Source organism: Harpia harpyja, chromosome 4 (genome assembly GCF_026419915.1).
Source record: "Harpia harpyja isolate bHarHar1 chromosome 4, bHarHar1 primary haplotype, whole genome shotgun sequence".
Taxonomy (NCBI): Eukaryota; Metazoa; Chordata; class Aves; order Accipitriformes; family Accipitridae; genus Harpia; species Harpia harpyja.
In genome coordinates this window covers 3,092,625-3,103,632 of record NC_068943.1, presented here as the reverse complement: position 1 = coordinate 3,103,632, position 11,008 = coordinate 3,092,625, and the positions used below count along the sequence as shown (strand labels likewise).

General features: G+C 36.4%; 1 protein-coding gene across 4 annotated transcripts in view; it reads left to right on the top strand.

The window, feature by feature from the left end:
• Window positions 1-11,008, top strand: part of TPP2 (tripeptidyl peptidase 2) — a 58,803-nt gene that overhangs the window by 26,964 nt on the left and 20,831 nt on the right. For 2 of the 4 annotated variants that reach the window (XM_052785672.1, XM_052785671.1), the window contains exons 18-24: window positions 73-189; window positions 1,795-1,895; window positions 3,939-4,035; window positions 4,299-4,436; window positions 6,284-6,528; window positions 6,733-6,811; window positions 8,725-8,763. In XM_052785672.1, the coding sequence (XP_052641632.1) occupies window positions 73-189; window positions 1,795-1,895; window positions 3,939-4,035; window positions 4,299-4,436; window positions 6,284-6,528; window positions 6,733-6,811; window positions 8,725-8,763 (816 nt within the window). The remainder of the gene's footprint in view (window positions 1-72; window positions 190-1,794; window positions 1,896-3,938; window positions 4,036-4,298; window positions 4,437-6,283; window positions 6,529-6,732; window positions 6,812-8,724; window positions 8,764-11,008) is intronic. The other 2 variants (XM_052785674.1, XM_052785673.1) reach the window with 1 other exon arrangement.

The following is an 11,008-nucleotide window of genomic DNA, read 5'->3' as shown; positions in this document are numbered from 1 at the left end:
GATGAGGGAGGCTGGGTTGAATAGAAAGGGAGGATGGGAGCTTGAGTCTAACTTTGTGCTTTTGTTACTCAGGCTGGAAAAACCATTGAATTTTGTGTTGCTCGGTGGTGGGCAAGCCTTAGTGATGTTAGCATTAATTACACAATTTCTTTCCATGGTGTACTTTGTGCTACTCCTCAGCTAAACATGGTAAGTTTTCCAGAGTGTTTATTTAGAATTATTCTGAAGTCCTGTGGTATCTCAGAATAAAAAAAGCTTTTCTTCATTCTTGCCTGTATTTAGAAAGACTAAAAGTACCTTTATACATGAGATGTTCATGTTTTCTCTTAAAAATAGGTAAACAGGAGTTCAGTCCCACAGAAATGCCCATTACTGTTATTTATGTTTTGGGGTTTTTTTTATGTCTTTTCATTATAAATCAGTAGGGGGGGAAAAATAGACAGGAAGAAAAACCCAACAAACAAAAAACCCAAACCCAACACCAATAGAAAGGACATACTAAAAGACTGAAATTGTAACTATACTTACACTAGCAAGTGTTTGTATGAATAAAATTTGCTGGGACTACAGTTCTTGAACTTGAATATCTAGACTACCATTGCTAATAGACAGTACTCTGAATACCATTTTCAGAATAAAGTATCATTAAAATTTATTTTCTGTTCAGTGTTTTATTGAGATGTGCTGATTGGCTTGAGATTCATCGTTTAGGGCAGTTGAAGGCACAGTCGATGGGCAGTGTAGTGATTCCTAAGGCCCTGTGATACTAAAGGATTGAAAAAGTTCCTAAGAACATTAGCATGATAATGTTGACAGTACTTTGTCTTGCTCCTGTGTTCTTTGCTGGGCTGTGCAGCCTGGCTTGGCTTGACTTTGCCTCCCTCAGGAGAGGGCTCTTTTTGAGAGCTGAGATAGCAATACCTACATGAAGCAGCACCATGCTAATTTATCTTGGCTCCTTGCTTTTTTTTTTTTTTTCAGCTAAGGGCCAGAGCAAATTATAGCTGTCCCATGGGTGAATTTGGATGTATTCAGGCCCTAATTGCTGAATAAACTGGGCAAAAAAGAGCAGGTGTGTTGTGCTAAGGTACCAGATCTTGAACCAGTAAAGCAGAAAAAGAAAGAGCTGGTGGTGGTGGTGTGCACAGCAGCTTCCCCCACGACAGCAGGATTACATTGACTGAATAATGTAGAGTTAAAAATAAAAATACAAACAGTTCTGCCCTTCCTTCTTGAGCACCTGTAACTTTCGTAAAATAAATTTTGATAGTGCTGATATACTGGTGGCTTTGTCATGGGATGCTGCTAGGAGAAAAGTTTTCAAATTATTTTGCCCATTGCTAGCCTATGTATGTAGTATTGGTTTTTTCGCAAAGTTAAACTATTCTGTAATAATAATCCTAAGAAGCAGCACCATAAAATAGTAAGATTCTAGATAAATAATACTTGTATTTATTGAATTATGTATTTAGAGGAAATCGTCACAAATGCACAAACAAAACCCAGCCCTGCCCAAAGTGTGACTTGTACAGTTCTGTACCAAGTACTTAAATTAAGGGGGGTGGGGGGAATAGAAATTAGACTTTAGCTCCAATTGCTAAAGCTTTGCAAGTGCCAGTATATCTGCTGTTCCAAAATAAAGATAAGCTTGTGACACGTTCAAACTTGCGCAGTATTACTTCTTATAGTATAGATAAATACAGCCTGTGTTGTATTTTTGAGGGATGTATCAGATGGTCCACCTCTGGCGTTATAAGTGCACAGAAGCCTAATTGTTATATAATCTTTCTTTAGCATGCTTCAGAAGGCATCGTACGATTTGATGTTCAGTCCCTGTTGAAGTATGAAGATATTGCTCCATGCATAAATCTGAAAAGCTGGGTTCAAACACTCAGGTAGAGTTTCTGGGGAACTGTGTTGGGAAAATGAGAAAACTATTCATATGTAGTTAAAACAGTAGCAAGTTAACAGTGAAATTTAGGATAACAACAATATTCTTGTCAAATTTTAAGTAGGTTTGGAAGCATCGATTAATAAAATTTCTCAGCATTCTCTTTTTTGGTTCCTTTTAACTTTGACAAAATTTGAGAATTATGTTGACTTTTTTCCATACAAATAATTTTCTTTAAGCTAATTTAAAAAAAAAAAAAATTACAAAAATATTCCATTGCTTCCGAAGGAGACACTTAGAGGTAAAAGGCACTTGAATATCTAAAGAAACAATTTGTAGAGTTATTTGAGTTATTTGGTGCTACTGTTTGTTGTTTGGGGTTTTTTAAGCAGCTGCTTCACATACTGCCCAGTTTTGACCTGGGAAGACTGTCTTCTCTCTCTTGCTTGATTGGAAACGTTTTTGTAGGACCTGCTGTAGAATTTTGCGTGTAAAGTTGTGTTTATCTTGTTGTCAGTCTGACACATGCTGATTTGGAGGAAAAGCTTTGTTGGAAAATTCCTAACCATTGCAGTAGTTACTAAAGTTGGTCAGTGCAGGAGGAAAAAGAAATGCCATACAGTTTAAGCAGTATTTTTAAGACCTGGGCCAGACAATTTCACAGTGGTCAGTAATCCAAAGTTTTCCATTATTTGGGCCTCTCACTGTTGACCTTGGACTCTGTCTGGGGCTTTTGGATACTTGTAACTGGAATTGAGGTTGCTAGGAGTTTATTGTTTAATGAACATGCCACCTAATGTTAGGTTCAGAAATAACCAATTTGATATGCCTTAAGTGAGGAAATAAAACAATCCCCTAATATATCTGTGCCTCATTCTTGGTTTGTAAAATGGAGATGCTCTTATCTCCTTGTAATATTTGAGACACTCATCTGACAGCAAATGAACTGCAGTTAAGTAAACTAATGAGAAATATATATGTATTTAAATTAAGGCATAAATAGTGTCCCTTGAATGAAATAATGAGTCATAACACAGAAGAAAAAAAAGTGCTGAGTGGCTTCTCATTCAGTCTCTTGAGTTTCAAATGCTTGGAGGCAGGGTGAGTATTAGGGAGACATATCATGTGTGGTGTTACTCAGTTCTTAAGTCTTCTGTCAGCAGTCTCTCTGGTGTCTGCCAGACTACGAAACCTGGATTAAATGATCCTGTGGTCTGACCCAGCACAGATATTTTACTGGGTGACTAGTCTGTACTCTTGGCAATGAAAGAGCTGACAATCTTATAGAAAAACTTGGATCATGTAAAGGTTGTCAAAATGAATGAATGAAATGTAAACTTAAATGATGCCAGGCCACCATCATTCTCTATTCTTTATTTCTGAAGCTCTGATTTTCCTATATAATTATTATTTAGCCTATATTCTTTGATGCTTAAGGTCTAAAGTGTTTGTGCTGCTCTGAACAATAGCTTGTCCTAACTGTATCTGAGTTAACATACACTACATAGGCAGTGTATGTTAACATTCTTCTGTGTTACTACTCTGATTTCTGTAAGGCCTCTTACAGATTCTTTTCTGATATTACCTTCTATAACAAACAGTTATCAACTATTTATTCTGTTCTCTAATTACTGTGCCATTAATCTTTCAATCTATGAATAAAAGTGCTGATTACAGCATGGATACTAGAGATGTACAGTAACCTGATTTTTCTTCCTAATCCTGAAATCTGTTGGGTTCCCCCCCGCCCCCCTTTTATTTTTTTAATGGCCTTTAATTTTGATCATTTAGACATGCTTGCTAAGTTCTGTTGTCGTCTTCCTTTGGAAGTGTCTGTAATGTCACTAAACCTTGTTTTCAAACTGACATTCATTTTAACTGAGGAATTTATGCTGCCTGGATAGTTATAATATTTTCAGAGATGTTGTTGCATGTGCTGAATTCAGTTGTACTTCAGAATATGCTTCTGCTTAAGCAAGACAAATTTTGATAGAGGATATGTGTTTCTTAAGAGCACCTTCTGTTGTTTTTTGTTGTTTAACTGCAGACCAGTGAGTGCAAAAATAAAACCTTTGGGCTCCAGAGATATTTTACCAAATAATCGTCAACTGTATGAAATGATTTTGACCTATAACTTCCATCAGGTAAGGGTTATGGGTGGTTGGTTTTTTAAAAGTTGTTAATAAATACAGCATGTTTTCTAAAACCAGTAACTAGCTTTCTGTCAGAAATGAGGTCTAGATTCACATTCTAGACTCTCTACAGTCAAAATTCTGATTTGGTTCTCTTTAGGAGCTACTGTTGCTTGAAATGGGCTTTACTTCAGGTATCCTTTTGAATATGTGTGTAAGGACTGTACTTGTTTTATTCAATACTGGATTAAATGTTTTGACCTTTCTTTTAATAGCCTAAGAGTGGGGAAGTAACTCCAAGCTGTCCACTTCTTTGTGAATTGTTGTACGAATCTGAATTTGATAGTCAACTTTGGATTATTTTTGACCAGAACAAAAGACAAATGGGTTCAGGAGATGCCTATCCGCACCAGGTACAGAGTGATGTATTTATTTTGCCTTCTGTTTTCTGCACAGTGTGAAAATTTACATTCTTTTTCACCTCCCAGGCCTGCTGTTAGCTCCTAACGTTTCCTGATGCATAGGTATAATGGTTTTATATCTTCACAAGAAGACAGGTTCAGCAGTGATACATTTGTATGAAAAAAAGTAATGACAAGTTTGTTTCCATGAAATAGAACACTATGATTTTTTTTTTTTTCTCTTCCAACGAAGGAGAAAGAGTTACGGTGTGTTTTATTTCTACAAAAAGCTGTTAACCTGTGATTTCTTGTGATTTTGACTGGTGCTTCTCAAGAAGTGAATTCAAGTTCTTGTCTTTATATTTGGGTTTTTTACAAAGGTGATACCTTGAACTTTTCTATTTAAGATGGAAAGGATCCATTATTTTTTCTGTAGTCTGACTTGTCTGCTGATAGATCAGAGGCTTCTGTATCCATGAAGGTTGTCTTCTGTGCTGTTCATGTCTTCAAACAGCCTTTTAAATGCTACAACTCAGTTTACTTCCTGTTGCCGTCTTTCAGAAGGAGTTTTTTTTGCACAAGATTTCTAGATACTGTACCCTCTGTGGGAATCTCTTTCTGCTGGAACAGACTGTGTGTCTGGATTGGGGGGGGGGGGGGTGAATAAAAAAAAAAGAAGAAAAAAAGCATAAGGGAAACATTTTCCATAGTTTTGGGGTTTTAAACTATTTTTTACTAATCCAAAATCACAGTTGAACTTCATCAATATAATGTTTATTTTGATAGATTGATCATTCTGGAAGTGTACAGAAGATCAACTTTAAAGCATGTCTTTTGAATCTTAGAAATGAATTTCAGAAATTGCATTATTTAAACTTCTATTCCTTAACCTGCATTTTTAAGGTGCTATAAAATCTAAAAATCACCAAAGTAGTCTGTTACTTACAAGTGGTGGACCACCGTGCTGTAAATCTCTGGTGTTGTGCATCATAGAACAATTCTAAAGCAATTCAAAATTATTTAATCCAGGAAGAAATACCAACAGGAAGCATGACTCCCTAACCCAGAAGAGGGAGATTCTGGGAGCAGGGTAGTTCTGAATTATTGTCCCTTTGTACTTAGGGCTGCCTTTTGTACTATAGCAGCACCAGAAATGAAACTTAGCATGCTGCTGTTCAAAACATCCACATGATGCCCTTTTAGGTTGATAGAAATGAAAGAATGTTTTCAAAACTAAGAATTTGAGAGTCTGGTTTTTTTGTTTTGGGTTTTTTTGGGGGTGGTTTTTGTTTGTGGGGGTAAGGGGTTTAATAAATGGAGATATTATCTGCATATTCCTAACTGAATGTATAAAAAGCTCAAAGGGCAAAGAGTCTGTCAGCTCTTTAAACCGCAGCCGTAAATCTCACAGGAATACTGGGTCCTTCAGTGTGAAAGCTGGTACAATCTTGGAGACCATAGAAGATAATCCTGTGATTAAACCACAGAGCACCCAGAGTTACATAGTAAACTGAAAGTGTATCAAGGCAAATCGGCTAGAGGTTTTGAACTGAAATTTTAGCAAGAATTCTGATTATTATTTGAGCAGTTAATACAGTGCTATAATAAGAACAAATGATGTCAGCCTATATTGTGGTCTGAAAACTTTTTCTGTTTTTGGTCAATCCAAAATGTGTTTTGGCTGCTATCAAGTGTTGCAAGCACTCTGTTTTCAGGAGATTCCAAAACTAAGCAATATAGCATATTGTAAATGGCTAGAGCTATATGGGTCAAGAAGGACATGACAGTGTTATTTCTGGGTTTCTTTGTGAATGCCGAAGTATTTAATCTTGACATTTATGAGAACTTCTTTCTTTCAGTATTCTGTGAAACTGGAAAAAGGAGATTACACTATTCGGTTACAAATTCGTCACGAACAGAACAGTGAGCTGGATCGCATCAAAGACCTTCCATTTATTGTTTCTCACAGGTTGTCTAGTACCTTGAGCTTAGATATTTATGAAAACCATAGCCTTGCTCTCTTAGGGAAGAAGAAATCCAACAGTTTGACATTACCACCAAAACACAGTCAGCCATTCTTTGTTACATCTCTGCCTGATGACAAGTAAGTTATTGAAGTCCTGTTTTTCTCATCTACATCTAACCAGCTGCCTCTGCACCTAACTAAAATGATACTTTGATAGTGTCTACCTGTTTAGGCTTGGTAATTCCTCTTGTGTTGCTCTTTCGCTGTTTGGGTTCTGTATTGTAGTCCCCATGGAACATTAATGAACCTTGTTTTAACACTGAACTTTCTTTCTTTGAATAGAATACCTAAAGGAGCAGGACCAGGATGTTATCTTGCAGGAGCTCTTACATTGTCTAAAACAGAACTTGGAAAGAAAGCTGTGAGTATTTGAAATGGATGACGGCTTCTTTTCCTGAAACTTTTGAAGCGAGTAAATGGCATGCCAGGAAGTGCTGTATTTCATGATTTTAGTATTTTAAAGAGCACTAGGTTTAGTAACATAACACGTTTTAGAAGCAGTTGTTTCATTATAAAGTCAGAGTAACTTCTAAGTAGTTCTATTTTTATTTTCATCTTATAATTTCAAATTTAATCACATTTTCTAAATTTTTAATTCAAGTTTTTTTCGCTCTGAACCCTTGTATTTCTAGAAGCAACTGCTTTTTTGTTGGTGTGGAGCCTTTAAAAGTGATTTTGTGTAATTGCCTAGCTTAGTATAATTTTTGAATGAAAAAATATGTGCATTTATATTGTTTTGTGCATGTGGGTTCTGTAATAAACAGCTATACTCTTCCTTGCATGTATACAATTTTCAGCAAAAATATGTGCTTTCTTAACACCTACATTTTACTGTTACAAAGTAATAGGAATTTGCTGACTCAAATGCATAAGCAGATATTCTTACGTGCTGCACACTGATGTTGTCAACCACTAATACGACTGTGTGCTCCCACAGAATGATGTAAGGTCTCTGTATGTGATGCTACAAAAAAGCTGTAGGGGTTTTTTTGCTTACAGTGCAGCATCCTGTAAAAGCTGGTTTCTAACTTGTATGAATCTGTAGTGAAACAGTGATTATAGTAACCAGATCACTCTTGTGTGTATCTGGTGCTAAGGTATTTAGAAGATTCACTTAGCTATTTTTAAATAGATGGCAAAGGTGAGAATAAATTTGAATCAGTCCTGGTGATTGTTAGTATTTAGAGGTAGTTCATCTATGTCCGTATATCACTGGATGTGGCTGAACAACATGTATAAAACTAGATTATGTTTTCATAGAATGTAAGTTTCTGCGAGTAGGTGGGCACATACCTTTAGATCTTGTTGAATAGAAAAGTTTAGTTCATTCAGTCTGATTTGGTTGTAGGTAGTACTTTGGGGACAGATTGCATGTAACTGTAGGTTAGATAATGACTGTTGGGAGGATTTATCAATGAGGAAAAACCCAGTCACTAAGAACTCTAAAATACTTAGCTTTATATTTCTTTGTGATTCCTGCAAGGTTGCAAGTATACTTTTATGAAATCCATGGTAAATCCTTTACAGTAGTGTAGTATAGTTTTCCTAACTTGCATTCTGCACTTCTTTGAACTATTGGTTTTAATTCTTGTCTTATCTTTAAAACCAGACTAAGTGGTTATATACAGTGATTTCTGGGATGGGAAGTAGGAGGTAGGTAGGTATTGCCTGTCAAATTTCATGTGATGAAGAATACTTAAGAGCTTACACAGAGAAAAATTCTAGCTGAGGCGTGTCTTATGTCATAGTCTAAGGCATTACTGTTATGGTCATATTTCACTGGAAAAAGCATGGTATCAAATAGCATCAGATACTTTCTGCTGCCTTTAGTGAACGTTGGTATGTACCAGGAGACAAAAAAGGAGGACTAGGTAGCAAAGTTGTCTCTAGGTCAGCAAGTAGATTCAATGTGAGGGAAAATGTTATCTAATTTCTGTATATTTATTATGAAATAGAACAATGCCACTAAACAGTCAAAATCTAAAATCTACACTTTTGAGGTTGAATTTCTGTAATTTATTAATTTAAGCTAAGTGGTTAACAACACTTGCTTGTCTTACAGGAATAATGGACTGTATACACAATAATGCATTGTTTTATTAATTTTTAAAACCTGAAAGAGCATGCTTTAAGAGCATGTTTGATCATAGATGTGACTCTCTAGAAGTTTAAAAATCTGTAGGTTGAAAGTATAACCATAATTGTACAGAGAAGGTGTCTCCATCCTGTGTGGTGTGTGCATGTTTTCTTACAGTATGTTATTCTAACTCCCAGGGGCAGTCTGCAGCAAAGCGACAAGGAAAATTTAAAAAGGTACTGAATGTTAGTTTTTGAAAAAGATATACTTAAGTCTTTTTGCATATGACTTAAAGAATTTGTCTACCAGTATTGGTTTTTAATTTGTCTCCCTCATCTACCTTCTTAGTCCGGAGTTATTTACTTCAGCATCTTAAGTATGTCTACTGGTAGAATTGACAAAACACTACTGTAATACAAAACTGAGAGGCACGTGAGCATCTGGATACTTCTGCAATAAGTGCTGTAAAAATGCATGTGGTGATTAGTGGTCTGTAATTTTTGTTTTTATGAAATACTTGGGAATCTTCAGTGTCTGTGGTCAAGATTTTCTGTGGCAAGTGTTTCTGCCTATTCTATTCTGTCTGCACATTGAGAACTGAATACGAACCTAACACTTTGATGTAGAATTGAATATCTAGCTTTATACCAAACCTACTGAATTGAGAGCTGGCTTCATTACAGTTTTAAAAAACGTATTGCAGCAAGAAGTTTTTTCTTAGGAGGGACAGACTTGATTGAAAAGTCTCTCAATTCATGATTCTACTCAAATTTAATATAACTCATTATAGGCTAAAGCTTATACAGTGGTGTAGCAGGTAGTAGAACTTACAGAAAGAATTTTGGAGCATGTATAAGATATTTCGCATAGGGAGTGAGTGACCTTTAACATAGCAGTGTTTAATATTGTGCTTTCTCATATTTTTACATTAGTTAATACAATATTCTGCCATCAGTCAGAGACTGAAACAGTCTTTATAAAAAAAAAACAAACAAAACTATTTTAATAGGCTACCTTTATAAAGCTACTGGCTTTTTTTTCTTGTTTTGTTCTTAAGTTGTAAGGCTATTTACATTCTTTTGTTTTCAAGGTACTGTGTTCTGGAGTGACATGCAAATTAGTCAGGATTCTTGTTAGAAATAAGGCATGAGAATCATGAATAGCACATTTTATTGCTGTAATCTGTTATTTTGTTAACAGTGAGCTGGTAACCGAGCCTGCTAACTTAGTCTGGTCTTGGTGTAATAACTATGTGGGAATGTGATTAGGCTTTACAGGAAGGATTTTAATGCGCGTTGCTGCAATTTTATTTTCATACTGCATCTGAAAATTATGCAGATCGCTTTTAGAAAGATGATTTAAAATCCCACGTGAATGTGCGGCTTCCTGATGAATAGGGTATAAAATCTTCACTAAGTGAATCTCTAACAAGGGAGTTAACTCTAATCGTAATTTAATTTGCATAACAATCTATTAAACAGATCCAAGAGGTTGCTTGTTCTGTTTTTTTATTTTGGTTTTAGAACGGAGATTTGTGTTCAGATCTGAGCAGTATATCCACCTAAGCCAAAATAAAAACTGTTCTTCTTGATACTTCCACCTACTGTTCATCAGAGGCATTAGTGTACTAGCAGCAAATAAAACAGTCTTTCAGAGCATTGATCCATAAGACCTCCATTAATTAATATATTTTTCTAAGAATGCAACTCTGAGGGCTTCCTAGTTTACAAGTTTTGAATATTTACCCTGCCCTGTCGTAAGTTTAACGTGCAGTTAAGATATTTTCCAGCATGGAAAACATGTTCATATATTTATTTTGTGATGCAGTCAGTCAAAAAGGTATGTGTAGATTCTTCATATTTTTCACAGACAAGTCTAGGCCCTCTTGTAGGATTAGGAGTGTTAATTTACAAGTCCCACTTTTTTGTGTGTGGTTTTTTGTTCTGATACTGGTGACTAGTCTCTGGACAGCTTTTTGTTGTTGTTGGAGGAGGGAGGGAACTTATTAGCTTACACCTATGTGCATAACACTACCAGAAATCCAGGGTGGGCATTTCTGGTTGTTTGAAAGTACTTTTATTGTCACAATGGCTGAGGCTGGAAGGGACCTCTGGAGGTCATCTGGTCCAACCCCTCTGCTGGAGCAGGGTCTCCTAGAGCTAGTTTCCCAGGACTATGCCCAGACGGCTTTTGAATATCTCCAAGGGTGGAGACTACACAACCTCTCTGGGCAACCTGTACCCAGTGTTCAGTCACCCCCACCGTGAAAAAGTGTTTCCTGATGTCCAGAGGGAACCTCCTGTGTTTCTGTGTTTGGCCATTGCCTCTCGTCCTGTCACTGGGCACCACTGAAAAGAGTCTGGATTTTTCTTTACACCCTCCCTACAGGTATTTACACAGATTGATGAGATCAACCCCCAAATGCCCCCCACCCTTCCACCCCCCAAATGCCTTCTCTTCTCCGGACTGAACAGTCCCAGC